The 22525-nt window shown below is 42.1% G+C and overlaps 1 protein-coding gene across 2 annotated transcripts in view; it reads right to left on the bottom strand.

The window, feature by feature from the left end:
• Positions 1–19950, bottom strand: part of LOC113423728 (FXYD domain-containing ion transport regulator 3) — a 24813-nt gene extending 4863 nt beyond the window's left edge. The window contains exons 1-6 of one of the 2 annotated variants that reach the window (XM_087970911.1): positions 19889–19950; positions 18545–18657; positions 3914–3974; positions 2447–2479; positions 1048–1071; positions 446–520 (exon numbers count right to left, since the gene is read on the bottom strand). In XM_087970911.1, coding sequence (XP_087827037.1) covers positions 446–520; positions 1048–1071; positions 2447–2479; positions 3914–3956 — 175 coding nt within the window. In that variant the 5' untranslated portion in view covers positions 3957–3974; positions 18545–18657; positions 19889–19950. Of the gene's footprint in view, positions 1–445; positions 521–1047; positions 1072–2446; positions 2480–3913; positions 3975–17200; positions 17508–18544; positions 18658–19888 lie in introns of those variants that run through there. The other variant, XM_087970910.1, reaches the window with a different exon arrangement.
• Positions 19951–22525: the final 2575 nt, after the last annotated feature.

Below are 22525 nucleotides of genomic sequence, written 5' to 3' on the forward strand. Positions count from 1 at the left end.
GGGAGAGAGAAAGAGGGAGGGAGGGAGGAAGAAAGGGAGGGAGGGAGAGGGGAAGGAGAAAAGGGGAGGGAGGGAGGGGGAGAAAGAAGGAGGGAGGGAGAAAGAGCAAAAGAAAAAAACGAATGGGGAGAGCAAAGGAAAAACAGAGAAATCAAATACCTACAATAATCATTTCATTAGGAAGAAAGGGAAGGGAAGGGAGGGAGGACATGAATGCTTTCTCTCAAGGATCACCATAAAATACTTTGACACTTCAACTGAGAAAGGACGTTTATTTAGCCCAGGGAAGAATCTGATCCTAAACATACATTATAAAACAGTGCAACTCCCGAAAAGTCTTTCTTATGAACAGCCGGACCGAAAGGTCTCTGACACAGCCAGCCTTCCCCACCCACCCCCGTCTCCCCGAATTCTTCTCGTTCCCCTCATTGTTGTTTCCACTTACTCAGGAGGATAACAATTCCCAGAAAACACAGAATGCCTGCAAAGACCAAGCCACCAATACGGAGCGACTCCCAATCTGGAAGAGAAAGGAGGCCATTGAGACTTGTTTGAGATTAGCAGCAAAAGCCTTTCTTGCTCCTTTCAATACCACCCACTTCACAAGAAAAAAGTGAGGACAGCTTTCCCCTGGGCTGAAGAATTGCGGCTGGCTAAGAAAGAGAGAGTTTGTCTTTAGGGGGCATTCTTGTGGAAAGGGAAAAAAAAATAACATTCTTGAAGGAAATGCATACAAAATAAGCCACACGAATATATAGATGTGGGAAAGAGGCTTTGATGGGGTACAATATTCTATTGCATTGCATTGCATTGCATTGCATTGCATTGCATTGCATTGCATTGCATTGCATTGCATTGCATTGCATTGCATTGCATTGCATTGCATTGCATTGCATTGCATTGCATTGCATTGCATTGCATTGCATTGCATTCCATTCCATTCCATTCTATTCTATTCTATTTTTCCCCATATTGCTTCCTCCTTTCTATAAGCCCTACTTCTACACACACACTATGAAAACATTGCAGAGAATAAGATATACTTACCATAATCAAAGGGGTTGTCTTGATCTGGATAAAGAAAAAGAAAGAGAGTTAACATTCTGTTTGCCTGAGATCTGCAACTCTAGGTAGGCAAATAGCAAAGGATTCCAGGCTATGTACAATAGAATAGAATCCATTATTGGCCAAGTGTGATTGGACACACAAGGAATTGGTCTCCAGTGCATAAGCTCTCAGTGTACATACAAACAACAAAGTGATAGGTCATATATCCATGATGGTGAACCTATGGCATCATTGCCATCACTGTCATATATCCATGCATCACAGTTACAATCATTAATCATAAGATACCTACGACTATAAGTGATAATGATAGATACTATAGGGGGGAGAGATGAGAAGATGAGAAGGATGAGAAGGATAATAGCAACACAGCCTACTACATGGATAAATATCTTTAGGCTTAAGACAGAAACCCAAAGTTCCAAATATGTTCATCGTGTTTTGTTTAAATGCAAAATTGCAAGGGTATGAACCTTGCTTTATTCTTGAGCATAGCTCTGCAAATGTTGCTGAGCTGCAACCCTAACTATAAAAACCAACATAGACAATGGCACTGAAGGTGATTTTGGAAACATCTGGAGGACTTGTTTACCCATACCTTATTGAGATTGTAAATCTTCCTGTCTGAGCTCTGTTTTGCTTCCTGTCCACTCTTATATCTCACTTCCTCAGACGTGTCACTCAAAGGACCCTCAGGAATAACCTACTGCAGATCAGCGCATCTTAATCCCTGTTGGCTGAACTCAATGATGCCTTGAGGGATTTCATCTGGCTTGAAAGAAATCTCTCCAAACCCACCACCTCAAACACCCACCTAGAAACTCTACTGAAGCTGAGCAGGGACATCTATAGTCTACTTCAGAGATCTTCCAAGTGGTCAGTATTGAACCCCACCCACCCCCAACTGTCAATGGGATATCCAAGGGGTTGTTATTCATAGTGCTATGAATTAAAAGTAGTACAGTATTTATTAAATTATTTTGTATAATAAATGTTTAGGGGTTGACGAATCAAGATGGCATCAATGAGATGAAGAGTTTGGGATCCCTGGTCTAGTTTTTCACAATGAGCTATGGTGGCGCAGTGGTTTGAGTGCAGTACTGCAGGCTATTTCTGCCGATTGCTGGCTGCCTGCAATTTGGCAGTTCAAATCTCACCAGGCTCAAGGTTTTGACTCAGCCTTCCATCCTTTCAAGGTGGGTAAAATGAGGATCCAAAATTGTTGGGGGCAATAGGCTGACTCTGTAAACTGCTTAGAGTAAGCACTGTAAAGCAGTATATAAGTCTAAGTGCTAATGCTATCTTCAGTAGAATTTTGAAGAGGTCTTCTGCCCAGTTTATAGGAAGCCCCGAGACATCAGCTTATGAAGTTACTCACCTTTAGGGTCACTTGCCTTCAGAACAGGGAACCCTGCAAACATGAGGTGAAAAAATAATAATTCTCAAGTGATGTTAAAAAAAATGCAGGCCTCAATTTCTGCCTCCCAGTTCTAAAGATGCTATTGAGAAGAGAATGTAATAGAGAAGAGACAATCCTTTCTCCACGTCTCTTCTGCACTACATCATTCATTGAGTAGGCGAGGGCACTCATTGGCTCATAAAACATTCATTTAAAACCAGTGGTTTAATGATATGCAGCCCTACTAGTAGTTCAAACACACTGCCCAATTTTCTCAGGACCCCAGCTCCCTCATGTCATGTCCCAAAGGACCAATCTCATGAATGACTACGCCTCTCTTCTCGTGATTGGCTTAGCCACATGAGATAAGCATTCTAAATTTTTGGAAATGGAATTCAGTGGTGGGATTCAAAAAAATTTTTACTACCGGTTCTGTGGATGCGGTGTGGTGTGGCTTGGTGGGCATGGCTTGGTGGGCGTGGCAGGGGAAGGATACTGCAAAATCCCCATTCCCTTCCCACCCCTGATTTCCAGCTCCGTTCTCCTGTGCAAGGCAACAAAGGAAGACCCAGCTGGTCAGATGGGACTCGGGAGGCAGAGAATAGATGGGGGCGGGGCCAGCTAGAGGTGTATTTGCCGGTTCTCTGAACTACTCAAAATTTCTGCTACCAGTTCTCCAGAATTGGTCAGAACCTGCTGAATACCACCTCTGAAATGGATGGTAGATATTAACTTTCAAATCCAGTTTCTACAAATCTACCGTGGTAGTTGGATCTCGTCTGGGGAAAGGCTCTGCCTCAGAGAAGCATCTAAAAAGGTGATGTGGAGGTATGTGTTATCTCTTTCCAATGGCAAGTACACTGCTTATAACTTAAGAAAACTGGTTGCTGAAGTTGTTCTTTGCTTTGTGCAACCAGAGATGTGAGACCACCAACCATTGGGAGAAATAGAATTAGGGATAAAAGTTGGACATTAGCCTACCCCCAAGGTGAAGGGAGCTATCTCTGTCACCGCAGATTTATGAGAAAGGTCAGAAGGACTGGCAGAACCTGGAGGCAGAATTAAAAAGGGATCTGCCTAGAATCCTTACATAGCCACAAGCAAACTAAGTCCAACCCGCCATAAACTCCTCTGAATCTTATCTAATACCAAGCAAGTGCTAATTGTTAGTTGGGAAGACTCCTGTGCATATAGGCAATAAATCAGTTTAGTTGGGTAGACCTGACCTTTTTGCACCTGACAGATTCCCCAAAATACTCTTAAATCAGGGGTGACAAACTCGCTGGTCAAGGGTTGGATGTGTCACATGCTGGCTCCACCCCCACCCGATTTAGCGAAGGGGGGGGAAGTCCTGATAGGTCACGTGACGATGCCGTGAGGACAGCGAGTTTGACACCCCTGCTCCCTAGAAAAGACCAAAGATGAAGAAGAATGGCAAGCATTTACCAATCAACAGAGAAAGGAAGATATTCATGGCGATGGATTTCATCTTGGTATAGAATGAGATCTAGGAGGGAAAAAGAAAAAACAATGGCCAATTTAGCTTTTTTTATTAGGCAATTCCATGTTCTTAACTAATCTAATTAAATAAGATTATATATTTTTCTGTCTATCCATCTATCCATCTTTCTATCCATCCATCCACATCTATCTATCTATCTATCTATCTATCTATCTATCTATCTATCTATCCATCAATCCACATCTATCTATCTATCTATCATCTATCTATCTATCTATCTATCTATCTATCTATCTATCTATCTATCTATCTATCTATCTATCATCAACATCATCTATCTATCTATCATCTATCTATCTATCTATCTATCTATCTATCTATCTATCTATCTATCCATCTATCTATCCATCAATCCACATCTATCTATCTATCTATCTATCTATCCATCTATCTATCCATCAATCCACATCTATCTATCTATCTATCTATCTATCATCTATCCATCTATCTATCTATCTATCTATCTATCTATCTATCTATCTATCTATCCATCTATCTATCCATCCATCCACATCTATCTATCTATCTATCTATCTATCTATCTATCTATCTATCTATCTATCTATCTATCCATCTATCCATCTATCCATCTATCTATCTATCTATCTATCTATCTATCTATCTATCTATCTATCTATCTATCTATCTATCTATCTATCTATCTATCCATCAATCCATCTATCTATCTATCTATCTATCTATCTATCTATCTATCTATCTATCTATCTATCTATCCTACAGTATTGTTCATTGTTAATACATTTAAATAAATGGAAAATTGTAACCAAGGGTCTAAATATTTCCCCTAACTGCCCACATCCTGGGGTCCTTTCTTCTGATTTAAGAAAGAAGTTCCCTTTTGGTCCATCTTAGACCCAAGTCTGGCCAAGGAACGACACTGAAGATTGGCCAGCTTATTTCCACAACATTTCATAGTAGCAAATTCCAAAATTGAATTATTTCTTTTTTGTCTGCCTTGATTTTTCAAAGATTTCCTAGGGTGATCTTCTGATGCTAGTGTTTTGGGGGGAGAGAAACATCTTCCCCTTGTCCATTTAATTCTCATGCATAATTCAAGACTTTAGGGCTGAGCATTTGTGCAGAATTGTGACAGAGGACAAATTGGCAGGTCTCGTGCTTGCACTCCAGCCACACCCAACACCAGAAATAAGACTCTTACCCAGAATCAGGGATGTGAGATTTCTGATCTTGCATCCAGAACTGGGCTATAACTGCCCACATCCCTCATTCTAAGAGAATGCTGATGGATGGGTTATCATCAGCTACAATTGGAAGGTCACTTTTTCATTATTCATTAGATAAGACCATCTTATCTAAGCTGATGCCTCCATAAAGATTACATCTTCCTTGTTGCCAAGCTGGTTTGGCAAAGTGCCACGGTAATCAAGACGGATGGGAATTGTAGTCCAGCATGTTTGAAGAATATCCGATTGGGGCAGCCTCAGCCAGACATTGCAAAATAGTCTTTGGGTCTGAAGGTCACAAAAGATTTTCCAAGCTGCTAGTTTAAAATTCTGTTCTGAGTTTAGAAAGTGGAACTTGAAGAAGCTGACAATAAATAGTTCCCCAATGCAAAGCTATAACTAAAACCGAATATTTAAAAAATAAATACAGCAGCTTAAAATTCCACCAAATAGCCCAAGCAGCATTTCATAACATTTCTGAAAATAATTCTTTTAACATACTGGGGGAGAAAGTAATGTATTATTTTTATTTATTAAATGTATTCGTTAAATGTATATGCCATCCATCTCATCGATAAAGTGACTCTGTTGCTTGGCTGAAAGTTCTTTTGAATGTACAATGCACAACTTAATACAGAATAACAGTTTCTGACAGTGCATTCAGTCATGTCTTGATTTAACATTAAACCATTAAGCCATCATGAATACATTTAGCTATAAACCACTGTTTACAATTTACAATGGCTAGATTCATACAACACCATATACTGGCTTAGGTTCAAGCTGTGAATCTCACCTGAGGTGCTTCCAGATTGTCGTTTCCTAAGAACATCGAAATTATGCTACTAATTTGGGTTTTTTCTGTCCTTAAATAAATGTATTGTGATGAAGTCACAGGTAAGAATCATCGGAGGGTTGCACAGCGAATACAATATTTTTGGAAACCCCCTCAGGATTTTTTTTACACACACAAAACCCTTACAGAGAAATAGCCTTGAAAATGCATCTTGATGAAAGAGATGCCACTGTTGTGACAATCTCAGAAGGACTCGGATGCAGAGGTGATTATCAGAATGTTTTGGATGATAAATATGGGAGAAACCATCAAGGAGGGACAAAAAGAGAACCAGTCACAATACATGGCTATATATGCCTGCAATCAAGTAGAATCCATAACTGCCTAACAAAGGTGACACAAAGGTAGAATATTCCAAACAGAATGAATGCTTTATTGGTATTCTAATCCAGAGGACTCCAAACTTGGCAACTTTAAGACATGTGGACTTCAATTCCCAGAATTCTGGGAGTTGAAGTCCACAAGTCTTAATGTTGCCAAGTTTGGAGACCCCCGTCATGCCCCTGTCAGAATCTGATTCAGAGGGGGAGGCCAAGCACTGACAGGGAGTGGGAGTGTGGCTCTGTGGAAGAAACTGGGGAAGGGCAAAGTCTGGCTGGACAGAGCAAGGGAGAGGTAGAGCAAGGGAGAGAGGACAGGCCCACCCCCTCTTCATCCTAGGGCACACAGGGAGGAATGGAGAAGGGAACAACATGAGTTGCATGGCTTATGGGGGAGGAAAGGGCCCTGATTCCCTTCATTAGCTGCAGCTGGGAATACAGTGTTTAAAAGGGGAAGTTGCACACAGCAAACTGTGGAGAGCAAATCATGAATTATCTGGTATTGCCGAGGCTTATCTGGATTCCTGGCATCTTCCCAACTGTGTGTGTTTTGCTGGCCCTTTGAGTCTGCAATTCTTTCTCCTGTCCTGTCAAGTTAATTACAGCAGCGTGGTTTGTGTGGATTTTTATTTACAATTTGTATGTACTTTGTTTTCGGACTGAATTTCCTTCACAAAAAGACTGTTTTGGGGAGAGTTTTTTTCTCCAACCGAAGGTAACCTGGACATTGGGGGCAAAGTTGGAGATAGTAAAGGGACTTTTCTTACTTATGTGATTGTGTTGCCTTTGGGCCACACCCCGGATCAACAAAATCCCTGTTCTAATCATTCAGAATGTCCTTAAGGACCAAATGTTAACAATCCGGTGAACAGAAGACATTTTTTAATGATGAATTGCTTTGGAACAACTCAACCCCATTTTGACTACTCCAGATGTGTGATCTTCTATTCCCAGAATTCCCCAGAATGACTATGTCAGCTGGGGAATTCTGGGAACTCATTGGACGCATCGGCTGGGTCTTTTGAAGTGTATCACTTTAACCCAATAATCCCTAACTTGACAACTGCAGTAATTCGCTTAACAAATGTAAGCAAGAAGAGTCATAAAAATCCCTTAACAAATGTCTCGCTTGGCAAGATAAATTTGGGGCTCCATTGTGGTCGTAACTCAAGGACTAGCTGTGTTTTAATCAGCGTTAAAAACTGGATGCAAGATTTGGGGGAGAGAGAGAGAGAGAGCAAATCTGCAAAGAATGTTGGAAATCCGTTGTGGGCTTTGTATCCAAAGCCACAGGGTGCCAAAGCAATAATCTGATTGGCAAAACAGCGAACAATGATCTCCTTGGAAAACTCCAGTCTCCAGCTCATTATGACAGCGTTATTGTGAAAGGAAAACAAGTTACAACAAGCTCAGGAAGCCTCTTTGGTCCTAAGCCAGCCAGCTAGCTCTGATTATGACAGCTTTAACCCCAAAATGTAAAGCATTTTTAAAATGTTCTGCAAATGAAGAGAGGTCCAACGGCCAGGTTTAAAAAGGAGATTGTGGAACTACTAAAAAGTTGTGTTATGAGACTGCGTTATTACTTATGGCAATCGTTATCAGTACAGACTGTTTTTTTTTAAAAAAAATAAAGACAAAACCAGGACAACAATGTCAATCATGGATTTTAGAATAAAGTGGAAGGATTTACAGCCACCAGGGGAAAAAATAGGTTAATTCAATAAGCAGTGAATGCAGTCTCTCTGTGTGTCTGCAATGCATGTCTCTACAAGTAGGAAGGTAATTAGCTTTTCTTTCATAAATTGCTTCTGAGAAACACAGGTTCAAATCACTGCCAGAAACCACTTGTGTATGCTTAACAGGTTTGAGCATTATATTTAACTGTGGTTTACTTATGCATGGTTTGTTGACAAAAGCATCACATTTGAACAACACTCCAAGTTAAAAACCACGATCTACAAATCGGCAGATACTCATTACATACCAAATCAAACAAAATCAACACCTATTAGAGGCAAATGAAATGACTTTATTGTGGCTTGTCCAACAAACTGTAGTTACTACAAACTATGATTTAGCCAAACAATTACCTGCAGCATCTGAAGCTCACCCTTCCATCAGGTAGCCTTGGTTTGTAAGAAAGGAACTGAGGAAAGTTCCTTCAACTAAGTGAAACTACTGGCCAGTTCTGGCTCAGTATTTTTTTAAAAATTGATTTTCTATTAAATACATTTCTTAGTGCTCAGTAAACATCATGTTGTCTGGGTATTTAATTTGCTTAACCATACAAATTTACATTCTTAATCTCCACTTCTTTTTTCCAACCATTGGTAAAATAGATAGATTCCATGTTTGATAATATTCTACATCCTCTTTCTGTTTAATTTTCAATGTCAATGTATCCATTTCTGCACAATCTAGTACAAGGGTGTCAAACTCAAGATCTGGGGCCGGGGGGGTGATGCATCTGGCCCGTGGCGTGCTTAGATCTGGCCTGCAGGGCTGCCCTGGAAGCAGTGAAGGACCAGTCTGCGATGCCTCTGCCAACGAAAACGGAGCTCACGAGAGCTGTGTGCGACCCTCCCGAGCTCCGTTTTTGCTGGCGGAGGGTTTCAGGCCGCCCCAGCCCAAAACAGAGCTCGCAAGGGCTGCAGTGTCCCCACCCCCACCCCAAGCCTGCCACTCCGATGAGTGTATACAATGCGTAACACTTGCAGAGAATAAAAATAACTTTAAAAGGCCTGGCCTAATGAGAATTGCTGGAAAGTGTCAACAGAGCAGAGAAGTTACTATATTATTTATCCGCATCCTTTAAGTGTTGCATCAACATGAGGCCGTGTGAGAAACAATGCTTTCATTCAAAGGGATCGTTTCCTAGAAGTTTCACAACCCTCCCTAGCTGGAAGCCTCCTGTCTCAGAACAATGCCGATTATTTCTAAAAATCCGTACCAGTAGTCCTCGACTTACAACAGTTCATTTAATGGCCGTTTAAATTTACAGCAGCCCTGAACAAAGGGACTTATGACCGTTTGTTTTTTTACACTTACAACCATGGCAGCATCCCCAAGGTCACGTGATTTGTATCCGAACGCTTGACAACTTGACTCACATTTACGACGGTTGCAGTGTCTCTGGGGTCACGTGATCCCTTTTTGCAACCTTCCGACAAGCAAAGTCAATGGGGGAAGCCAGATTCACTTAACAACCATGTTACTCATTTCACAACTGCAGGTAACAAATGGGACAAGGAAAGCTGTAAAGTGGAGCAAAATTCATCTAGCAACATCCATTCTGGGCTCAGTTGTGGTTGTAAGACTAGGACAGTGATGGCGAACCTTTTTGTTGTGGTGTGGCAAAAGCGTGTGTGTGTGTGATAGCGCACGTGTGCGCATGCCGGAACCCACAATGCAATGCGTCCCGCCCCGCCCCCCCCCACTGCGCATGCACGCGCAACACCCACGCCCCGTCCCCTTATCTCCCAGCTAATTTTCGGCCCATTTTCGGCCTCCCTGAGGCTCAAGGGAAGTTTCAGCACTTCTGGTATTTTCAGAAGGCCCGTTTTTTGGCCGCCAAAGGCTTCAGAGGCTTCCCTCAAGCCTCTGGGAGGGCGAAAATGGCCTCAAACCGGCCGAAAATCAGCTGGGAGGCGCATAATGCGCAGTGCAGCTAAGTTTGGCTGGGGCTCGCGTGCTCGCACAAATGGCTCTGCGTGCCACCTGTGGCACACGTGCCATAGGTTCGCCATCACAGGTGTAGGACTACCTTAAGTGTCGTACCTGATGATTCTTGACAAATGTATCATTTCGTTTATGTACACTGAGAGCATATGCACCACGACAAATTCCTTGTGTGTCCAACCACACTTGGCCAATAAAGAATTCTATTCTACCTGTGCTACCAGAATTTTAAATACCTTGGTGTATTTCCAAGTTACGTTACAATTCAGGGAACTTATACTCCTTCTTTTAAAAACGTCCCTTCAAAATATTTTCATTTTTTTTTCTGCTGACAAAAATGTGTCCAGCAGCATCATTTGCAGCAAAGCAGTCTGGAGGGGTTTATTTTTTAAACAGTAGTAATTTTAATTATATTTTTGTGAAACTTACATAATGCATTTTCTTGATACAACGGTCTTTACTTAACGTTATTAATGAATGTTGAAATTCACTGAAGAGAAAAAGAAGAAATAAATATTATAACAGTACTGCTTATGATTTATAGGTTGTCCTCGGGTTACAGCTGTCTGGTCAATGACTGTTCAAAGCTGCAATCTCATTGAACAAAGGGTATTTGCAGTGGGTCCCTACGGCTATCGCGGCAAAAAGGGATTCCTGAAATTACCATGATCACGTAAAATCATATTTTACAATTACATTGCTTGGTGATGGATTCCTCGGTCTCAATTATAATTTAAACTAGCTGTAAAATATTAAAAGAGTATCCTTTTATTCAGCTTTTTTTTCACCCAGAATTAAACGTAACGTTAAAAAGCCGCTGCAAGTTGAGTTAAATTTAATTGCTTTCCAGTAAAAGTTTCAGTCTTAATGCTTTACTTAACATTGCATTGTGAATGAATATGGTGTGTGCATGTTTCTAAACAAGGAAAAAAAGACGAACAAAGCACATTTTAACAATGATTAAAATACAAAAGTAGAAAGGAGGTGAAAAAGAAAAACTTTTAAAAAGCTTTCAATTCCTTTTGGACTTTTTAAAATAAGTTTCTTTACCTCTTACCTACTCTCTTCCTTCCAGCTTGATAGAACCATTCCAAAAGCTGGAGGAGGTGAAAACACATTGATAGTTTTTGCGCCACTTCAAGATATAATCTTCCTGGGGCTTTTGCGCAACAGCCATTGAAACAGCTTTTTCCACCCCTGAGAAAGAAACTTTGCCCAAAGGAAATTTCTTTCAAATTTTACAGAACAAGAGATCAAAAGGTACGTAGTCTGCATATGGTGGCAAAGTATGCTGGCTGGGGAATTCTAGGAATTGAGGTCCACACGCCTTAAAAGGTCTCACCAAGGTTGGACACCCCGGCTTATCTTCTGAAGTAGCACGGCATCATTAAAAGAATGGAACAAAAACAAAGCATGCTGTGAAATCCAAACTTCCTGTCTCTCTTTAACAATGATCTTAAGTCTGTTAGTTCAGGGTGTATAATACGATGTAGATCTAAAAAGGACTTGATATATAGCCAATACACTCTCATTGCAAAACTGGAAATGTGATGTATAATAAAAGAAAATGTACAATAAAAATATTTTTAAAAATGTTCTTTAAGTTCCTTATCTTCCCTCCCCTTGTGTAAATCTCTAATTTTCTGATCTGGCTCCTTTCTGCTTTCTTTCCCCCGCCCCCCCCCCCCCCCCAAGAAAGGAAACAACGTCTCCCAAAGACAAAGATAAAGGAACACCCACCCACCCCCATGGCATTAGATAAAACTTTGTCCAGGACAAAAGTCCAGCTTCCTTTCTGCAGAATGGCAGGATCAATCTCTGAATACAAGCAAAGAAAGAATAATCTGTTTTATTACCCGAAGGTCATTAAATGTGCCGGCAAAAAAAACCCCCACCTTTGTATTTAATCCTGACTGGGAGTTACTCCCCCCCCACACACCTAGCTCAGGCGAGACTGAAAATTTTCTGCAACTCCACCAACAATAGCTGGAGGTGATGCAATTGTTTGACAAAAGGTTCCGGGTTTCCAGATAGGGATGCAAAGCAGGAGACTCGCCTTGTTTTTCAAGTCGCCATGCTTGCTTTGGGAGGCCAAAGTTTCCAAGGAGAGGCAGTCCTCGGCTTACAGCCACAATGGAATCCTCGAATTTTCTCTGGTTAAGCGAGACAGTGGTTCAAGGAGATTTGTCCCGTTTTAATGGCCTTTTTGGCCACCATTGCAAAGCGAATCGCTTTTTATGTTCAGTGAATCAGGGGGGTCGAAATCTGGGTTTCCCCATTTGACTCTGCTTGTTCGAAAGTCAGCTGGAAAAGTTAGAAAACGCATGCAATGGTTTGCATTCAAAAGATCATTGTGACCCTGAGACATTTACCATTGCACATAAATGGTGAGGAGGAGGTGGAGAGGGTTGGTAGTTTTAAATTTCTGGGCACTTCTATTTCGGAGGACCTCTCATGCACTATGAATGCTAACATGCTTGTGAAGAAGGCACAGAAGAGGCTGTACTTCCTGAGAACGCTCAGGAAGATCAATCTATCTCAGTATCTACTTCTGTCTTACTACCGCAGCATCATTGAGAGTGTCATGACATAAGACATTCTTGCATGGTATGGGAGCAGCTCTGTAGTGGACAAAAAGCTCTACAGAGAATTATTAAAACTGCCCAGAACATCATCGGGCTCCAGCTACCAGCCCTGGACGACATCTTCACATGTCGCTGTTTGAGGAAGTCGCACAACGTTCTCAGAGATTCTTCCCATCCTGCTTACAATCTTTTTGGACTGTTGCTTTCTGGTGTCAACTAAAAATAATAATACTCCTTTGATCTTTTTAGTTGCCAGCAGAAAGGGAGTGGGGGAAAGCAGTGCATTCCTCAAATGCCTCAGATAATCACCTTGGCAGCCCAAAGCTGTTGGCGCACAAAAATATTACTGGAGAGCATGATTGATGACTCTTGGCTATGGATGTATCCCATTGGAAAATATACATCCAGGGGGTGAAGACCAGGGTCAAGGGGGAAATGAATGTATTTTAGTGTCAGCTACACCCAGCTAATGCCAACATGGCCACTCCTAATAAATCATTATTATTATTTTTTACTCTTGAGAGATGCAACTAGAGACTTACGATTTGAATGGGGGTGGATTTGTTGGAGCGCTGACAGCTGGCAGAAGATACAGAACAATTAGAACTTGGACCACACATTTTCAGAACAGTTTTTATGCCAGAGCTATTATTGCACTTAACAATGAACTTAAAGACCACCATCAGGGAGCTGTTGGATAGTATCACTTGGTCTGTTGTGTGGAGGCTTGTGTGTTTTTAGGAGGCGGGGAGTTTTGGTGGTGGTGGGTGTTTGGGGATTGTCATGTGTGTATGGGTGTTGGGTCTGGTTTCTGGGTGTTTCGCTGTATGTGTATACTGTGTATATACATACAATGACAATAAAGTATTTCAATTTCAAGGATCATGTCATAAAGACACGCCAGTTGCCAGTTTTGATCACGCGACCATTGGATTGCTGCAATGGTCATAAGTGTGAAAACCAGTCATGTCACTTTTTTCAGTATTTTGGACAGTTACTAAATGAAAGTTTGTAAGTCAAAGATCCCCTAAAAAAAGTAAAGCTATTCCACCAGAAAGTACAAATGTCCATTTGACAAATTCCATATTTCAATCCATGAAAAAAGACCTCATCTTCAACCACGGAATCCTGTATTTCTGGAAGATATTTGCAATTTCTACACCTACAATTTGTTAGAGGACAATTGTTTTTTTAGAGGGCTTTTCGAAGAAGTTGTTAAAACCAACCAGACCAAATCAGTGATGGCCCATATTCCAGAAAGGAAAGCAAATGTGAATGAGATAAGAGACCAGCAGAGGAAAAAGTGATTGAGAAAATATTTGAATGTGCAGAGATGAATAGATTAACACTGGAAATTAAAGGGAAAAAAAGAAACTGATTATATGATTATGGGACTTATTTTATAAATGGTTAGAAAATAAAACATGGTAAAATTGAGTAGAAGAATATACAAAGAAATCAGTCAAGATGGTTATAAAGATTATAAATATAAGAGGAAATGATTTATGATTTACCAAGAAAATGTGATTATTGTTATATTGGTTAAAACATATTGATTAGGATTGTTAGCACAAGATATATGTACCCAGTCGACACACTGTATGAATGAAAGATGGAATTATTGTAACTATTTAAAAATAAATATTTTTTTTAAAAAAAATCAGTGACATTCCAGATAGGAAAGCAAAAGTGAATTAGATAAGAGTAATACTTTGGGCTTTGTTCCTACAGTTTCAACTCTCTTCCATCCCTGCTTGCCCTGGCTGAACAGAAGGGCCTCTCCCCAAGAAAACTGGATCCCTGATCACTACAGAAATCCCAGGAATCAGCCAACAAGTTGTCTTGTAACACAGGGGTCCCCGTCCTCTGGTCCATGGACCGACAACAAGCGAAGCCCCATCTGCGGGATGCAGGCAGCACGTGAAATCTCACCCCTTCGGTCTGTGGAAAAACCTCTCTCCATGGATCTGTGGTGCCCAAATAATTGGGGGCCACTGCTGTAACAGATGGCCACATTCTTGACTAAGAAGGCCACAAGACAAGAGTAATAAACCATTTCAGGAAGAGAACGTGTATAAACAAGATGTGAAGGCCGGGATTCCTTTCACTGCATTGTCCTGGAAGCCCACTGTGATATGACGGTTGGGTTCCCAACACAACACTTTCAATAAAAAACAACCTGTATAGTCAGCAAGGAGCAACTAGTTGGCCCTGGCTGTTCTCAAAAGTTAAATTGGGCAAGATCTAGTTGGTGCATGGATGAGGGGCCACTAAAAACTCTGTTGCTGTTGGCTAGACAGGGAAGCTGAAAAAAATCACCCCAGAAGACAATGCTAAATCACTTCTATTCTATACCCTAGAAAATAATCTGCCCATGGACATCAACCAGGATGATATATAAATATAAATATAAATACAAAACAAAATAAATACAAAAATATAAAACAGAATAGTAGGATTGGAAGGCACCTTGGAGGTCTAGTCCCCTGCTGAAGTAGGAAATCCTGGCCTATACCACTCTAGACAAATGGCAGTCCAATCTTTTCTTAAAACCTTCAGTGATGGAGCTCCCACAACTTCTGAAGGCAAGCCGTTCCATTGATTCTCACTGTCGGGAAATTTCTCCTTAGTTCTAGGTTGGATCTCTCCTTAATAAGGTTCCATCTATGACTTCCTGTCCTGCCCTCAGATGCTTTGGAAGGTAGGTTGACACTCTCTCAGTCCAATTTGCTGGCGTCCCTTCAAATGTTATATGAATACAGACCATACCTATCTCTCTAAAGCAGGGGTGTCCAACCTTGGCAACTTTAAGACTTGTGGACTTCAACTCCCAGAATTCCTCAGCCAGCTTTGCTGGCTGAGGAATTCTGGGAGTTGAAGTCCACAAGTCTTAAAGTTGCCAAGGTTGGACACCCCTGCTCTAAAGGGATTACCTCACATTATCCAGATTATCCTTAGGCCAAAAAATGTTTCCTCCTGCAGGAAAAAAAAAAAGTTTGGATACCTTTCCAGATATAATTCATAGCTAGAGGAAGTGTTGAGGATGTTACTTTGAGCCGCTGTTGGAAAGGGGGGAGAAATCAAAATCTAAAAGTTAACCATTAATATCAAGCTTACTTCAGACCACCGATCCCACACTTTTCATGGGAAGTGTTTTATAGATTTTTTTGGGCAGTGGCTTCCTTGGTGGCCTTCTAACTAAGTTGGTCTACAGTTCACAGTGCAGTCAACACACAATGGGAGTTGAGAAACGTAATTGGGTCTGAAAGGCACCAATTCTGTGAAAAACAAATCAAACAGCCTTAACTATCCCATGCAGTTTGATCCCTCCCAGTTGGCTTTGCCCATTGACATCAACTCAGTGGCTGGACTGACATATCCCACGAAGACATGGCTTGTCAAAGCCCCATTTTAATTGCACACAACACAATGGCCTCGTCCCATGCCATATACACTAAGCATAAACAAACTACAATGGGACCGAACTGGGGATGGGAAGCCCCTCCCCAGCTTCGGGGCTTCCAGAAATCCTGTCCCTTCATTCATAAAATGCAAAACATATGCAACCCCCTAAAACTGACGGCAGGGGGGAGCTCCCATTTCCATGCCTGGCCTCTAAATAAAGCAGCTCCCATTTTCTGCACCAAGCTGAGAGTTCCGGATTTATAAGCGAGTGCCACAAGAGTGCCACTAATGCTGTGTGTGGGTGTGTTGTGCTTGTTTTAATGCCCGCCATAATTACTGAAGTGCCACCTGAGGTGTCTATTATTATTATTATTATTATTATTATTATTATTATTATTATTATTATTATTATTATTATTATTATTATTATTATTATTATTATTATTATTATTATTATTATTATTATTATTATTATTAATTATTATTAAAATATTCAGTGAGATTCACAGCCTTTGGGGCTAGTTTGGTAGCTCAACAGCTCGAGTCCTAACCAAGGACCTAAGAACTGTTCAGGTAGCCTGGGAGGATATAAGCTGTTCCAAGTAGGGTGGTTTTTTGTAGAATCAGGGTATGCAAGTCTGATAAATTCAGGATTTCCAAATAGTGAGGCAGTCCTTTAGGTATTGCTCCAAGGGCTCCAATTAGAATTGGGGCAACACTCGAGTATTTATTATTATCATTATCATTATTATTTTGTTTTGCAAGGTAGGGAGAGAGAGAGAAATCACGCTTCAAGCCGCTGTCCGCTGCCTTCGGGAAATTACAGGAGTTGCGAAAGAAGCTACAAAACGCTCTTTTTTCCCCCTTCCCCCCCTCGGGTTGGAGAGGCCCAGATCAGCCCACGGGGAGCCCCGCTTCGCCCGGCCCTCCGTGCCAGCCAAAGGCATCGCGGGCCAAAGGCGCTGCCCCTTTCCGAGCCTGGTTTCTAAACCGAAGCGCAACTAAAGAGGGCGAAGCCAAGTCGGGGAGGTTCGCTGTTTCTCCCGGCCAAGAACGAGGCCAGCCCGCGAGCTCTCCTCCTCCCCTTCGGGTCGCCCAGAGAAAGACCCTCCCTGCGGAACACGGCCCGATCCAAGCCCCCCTCTCGACCCCTTCCACTTACCCCAGCCGGGAGAGCTCGGGACAAGCAACCTGATAGCCCAAACCGACCCGGAAAGCCAGCGGCGGGCGGAGGCGCCCCCCCTGTCGGGCCTGGCTAAGTAGAACCTAGGGCAGACCACACCCAAACCTGCGCGGACAGGTACGGAGGAACAGGTTTTGCTGCCGGCGGGGCCGCCGAAGCGGCCTGGCCTCCGTGTTTTAAGCAAGGGAGGACGGGAGGAAGGGGCGCCTGCCTGGTTAGAGAGAAAAGGAGAATGGAGGGAGCTCCCCATCTTCAAAAACTGCCCCCCTCCCAGCCCCTTCCTCCATCTGGCACTCTCAGAACCGCATAGATTACAGTTCCCATCATTCTCAGACCATATGGCGGTGGAGGTTGGGGATTATGGGTTAGACAGGCAACGGGGTGCAAAGGTCCCAGGTGTTAAAGGATGGGAGAATGGTTGGTCCCCATGCTTTCCCAGATGTTATGAGCGTAATGGGGTGTTTTACAAAACTCCCCAGTTTTGTTTTCATTGTTGAGCTATTGAAATGGGTGAAAATTAAGAAGCAACTGTGCAGATTCACCCCAAAACAGGAACCATGTTTTGCAGGTGATCATGGCTGGGCTGGTGCAACATTGGACTGCCATTTGTCAGAAATGGTGTAGGATCTCCTGCTTGGGTGGCGGGGTTGGACTAGATGACCTACAAGGTCCCTTCCAACTCAGTTAATCTGTAAAACATTTCAAGCCCTTTGCTCAAATAACTCCTTTACAAACACACAGAGACTTACCATAAACGTTTACTTGGTGCATTATTGTGATGAACAAATCCAGATTCTTATTCCCCCACCCCCACTCTGTCTCTGTATGCCTTTGTTCTCTAGTGGTCTTTAGAGTCATACAGATCTTGCTGGAGTGCCCTAAAGCAGGGGTCTCCAACCTTGGCAACTTTAAGACTTGTGGACTGCAACTCCCAGAATTCTCCAGCCAGAATGGCAGGCTGGGGAAATCTGGGGGTTGAAGTCCACAAGTCTTAGAGTTGCCAAAGTTGAAGACTCCTGCCCTAGAGGGATTTTTTTAATCCACATAGGATTCCCCCCTGTGAATTGCAAAGATTCAGGACCACCTAACAGAGTTGGGGAACAGAGTTATTTAATGGACACTGCCATGTTATAGTATTTTGAGGTTTTGCAGTCCAGATATATACCCCCAATAATGCCTATCAAACTCCAAAGGGTTGATCAATTCACACACATACACACAGAGAGAGAGAGAGAAAGGGAGGGAGAGGCGAAGGGTAGATAAAATTTGAAGGACCCTGATGTGCTGATCAATAGTCAAAAGCCTGTTATGTTATCCACTCACCTGGGATGAAGGCACCTCCCCCAGGAAGCTACCAGTCTTCTGATCAAGATCGGCCTTGTGATCTAAGCAAAGGGGTGGGAACTTAATGAACGTTGCACATCTTGGCTCTCTGCCTAATTTGAAGCGGGGAAAAAATTGGACTGGTATTAGATGATTCAGACTGTGAGCTCGCGACAAGATGAATGTGCAAGGGAGGGGATTGTGGTTGCTAAGATGGTATGGTAGAAATGCGTAATACAAGGGATAAAATGGCTTTTTTCCCCAAGGTGTAGCGGCTGAGATAGATAGATAGATAGATAGATAGATAGATAGATAGATAGATAGATAGATAGATAGATAGATAGATAGATAGATAGATAGATAGATAGATACATACATACATACATACATACATACATACATACATACATACATACATACATACATACATAGGCAGGCAGGCAGGCAGGCAGGCAGGCAGATAGACAGGCAGACAAATACATAGATGAGATATGATAGATGATAGATAGACAGACAGATGGATACATGGATGGATGGATGAGATATATATATATATGATTGGTAAGAAGGTAGGTAGGTAGGTAGACAGACAGATAGATGAGATATGATAGATGATAGACGGATGGATGGATGGATGGATGAATGGATGGATGGATGGATGGATGGATGGGAGAGAGAGAGATGATTGGTGGTTGGTAGATAGATTAGATAGATAGATAGATAGATAGATAGATAGATAGATAGATAGATAGATAGATAGATAGATAGATAGATAGATAGATAGATAGATGATAGATAGATAGATAATTCTCCAGGATGATCACCTGATCACCAATCTGACCCACCACCATCATGACTGAACCATCCATTTCGCTGCTGGTTCATCCTGTTCCTCATTTTCCTTCCACTTTTTCCAGCATTGGAGCCTTCTTCTCCAGAGACCTAAATCTTTGCACAGTGTATTCCAAAGTAAAATAACTGTGGATGGATTTGATAAATGATCCATGGATAAATGATCCATCCGTTTGTTTTCTTAGCTATCCATGATAGTCTCAGGAATCTTCTCCAAATTTTCAAAAGCATCAATATTTTTCCCCCGCTTGTTCCTTCACCATCCAACTTTTGCTTCTATAAATATCGCAGAGAATATCATTGCTAATTGCTTGCATTATTCTGATCTTTATAGGTACAGACAGATCACAGGATTTGAATACCTAGCAGCTGATAACCTCTGCCAAAAAAAAAAAAAAGAGGTTCTTCCTTCTGTAATTAGAATGTGGCCGATCTGTGGAGATTCTGTCATCAAAGCATTGGTTGTCCGGAGGGTGCTTTTTCAAAAGTCACCTTTACTTTCTTTGTTTTTCCTTGAAGATGTTTGCTTCTCATCCAAGAAGCTTCTTCAGCTCTGACTGGATCAGTTCCATTTGCACTAGTAAGCTGACCCTGAGGACATGACAAACCTCCAAATTGCCTCAACTACTCTCTAAAAGAATGCAAATGACCAGCTGTCTGCAAGGAATGTAAATCCTTCCATTACGCTACATCCAGTCAGAGCTTTATAAGCTTCTTGGATGAGGAGCGAAATGTCTTCAAAGAAAAAAAAAAGAAAGTCCAGTTGCCTCTTGAAAAAGAACCTTTGGGACTAAGAATATGACCTGGTATTTACATGGTTATAAGATCTCAGTCCTAGACCAGTGGTCACCAACCAGTGGGCCTGGAACCACTGGTGGTCCGTGAGAAAATTTTGGTGGGCCGCAGAGAAATGTCACTCCCAAAGCAATTAATCCAGATTGCATGGGAACACAAGGCTGTGCTGCCCACATGGCCTGTGGGAACACAAGGCTTGCGTCGCTGGCATTGCGAACAACACGAGGTAGTGAGGGGAGGGGGGAAGGGCCAGAGCGGGGGAACTTGCCCCACACACCTCACCTGGCCACTGGGCTGCTTCTTTCCGCTTCTTTCTTCTTCTGCTTTTGGCTGCACACAAGGAAAGCAGGAAAAGCCTTTCTTTCTCTCCCCCAAACTCTGCCAGAAATGAGTCTTTGGAACCCTGCAAGGCATCCTGCTCCAAGAGGCTGCGCCATTCTGGCAGAGTTTGGGGGAGAGAAAGAAAGACTTCTGCTGCTTCTGCTGCTTTCCTTGCATGAAGCCAAAAGTCTCTCTCTCTCCCCCTGAGAATGGAGATGGAGACGGTATCCTGAAATCCCAAATAAAGAATGATTGATCAGTAGGACAACAGGGTGGGGAATTTTCCTGCAAACTTTTTTGGGGGATTTTCCCAGGGTCTCTGCTGCTTTCTGCAGAGACCCTGGGAAAACATCAGCAAGCCACCATCAGTCAAAATTCATATTAGTGGTCCGTGGGATTTAAAATTATGAGTTTGGTGGTCCCTGAGGTCCAAAAGATTGGCAACCCCTGTCCTAGAATGTTCTTCTCTGCTCTGTCATTCTTTGCCATCTTGACATTACTTTTTGAGCTTAATTCTGGCTATAGTTTACAATCTCTAGACTAGGGAAATTAGGGTAAAATCTGCAATCCTCTCCTCTGAATGTTTAGCATGATAAAAGCAGCGTCATTACAAGGATAGTCTTCCTTATTTCCCTAAGAAAATTGCACTTACAAAAATATATTCTTTTGTTTTACTAGAGGTCAACATAGTTTGTTCAGAAATGACCAGATCCGGCATCTTTTACTTCTTCATTTTTTATTTATTTTCTCAAATGGAAGAGAGACTTAAATTGTGTCGGGTCCCCATACTGAGAATGTCAGATTTCTATTTTAAAATAGCTCTTTCTAAATATTACACATTATCCATAATTTGGGGGGGCTTGTTATTTTTATTACTAAGCCCATTTGAATAACAAGATCTTTTTTTTTTCCTTACGAGTTCATCAGCTCCTGCTGTTTTTTCCTCTCCTCCCTAGAATTATGATCCTCTTGGTTGTAATTGGGGACTGAAGAAGTCATAATGAGGTCAAAAAAAAAGGAATGATCAGGAGGAGGGTGAAAGATGAGAATGAAAAAGAAAGAAGATTCAGCCCCTTCCTATAGGCTCTGCCTTAAGAGAGGGATAGAATCAAGATCTCATGAAATGTTAATACCACTTTATATTGCTTTGGTAAGACCACACTTGCAATTCTGCCTCCAGTTTTGGTCATGACGATGTAAAAAAGATGTTGAGACTCTAGAAAGAGTGCAGAGAAGAGCAATGAAGACTTTATATCAGAGTTTCCAACCTTGGCAACGTTAAGACTTGTGGACTTCAAATCCCAGAATTCCCCAGCCAGCAAAACAACTAAGTCTGGACTAAGTTTAGTTCCAGCTGACTTTCATTGTTGTTGTTGTTAGTTGTGAAGTCGTGTCCGACCCATCACGACCCCATGGACAATGTTCCTCCAGGACTTCCTGTCCTCTACCATGCTACAGAGTCCATTTAAGCTCACGCCAACTGCTTCAGTGACTCCATCCAGCCACCTCCTTCTCTGCTGTCCCCTTCTTCTATTGTCCTCAATCGCATTAGGCTCTTCTCCAGTGAGTCCTTCCTTTCTCATTAGGTGGCCAAAGTCTTTGAGTTTCATCTTCAGGATCTGGCCTTCTGAATAGCAGTCAGGGTTGATCTCCTGTAGGACTGACTGGTTTGATGGCCTAAAGTCCAAGGGACTCGCAGGAGTCTTCTTCTCCAGCACCAGAGTTCAAAGGCCTCCATTCTTTGGCGCTCAGCCTTCCTTATGGTCCAACTTTCATAGCCATATATTGCAATTGGAAAAACCATAGCCTTGACACACTTAGCCTCTACACACTTTTGTTGGCAGGGGGATGTCGCTGCTTTTTAGTATGCTGTCTTGATTTGTCCCAGCTTTCCTCTCTAGGAACAAGCGTCTTTTAATTTTTGGGCTGCAGTATATCCAGTCTATATATCCAGCATATCTTGGCTTTCATACATCCAGTCAATTCCAACCTGCTGATAGAGAAGTTCTATGG

The sequence above is a fragment of the Notechis scutatus genome, chromosome 8 (genome assembly GCF_049901735.1).
Source record: "Notechis scutatus isolate UNSWTSFEM ecotype Mainland chromosome 8, rNotScu1.2, whole genome shotgun sequence".
Taxonomy (NCBI): domain Eukaryota; kingdom Metazoa; phylum Chordata; class Lepidosauria; order Squamata; family Elapidae; genus Notechis; species Notechis scutatus.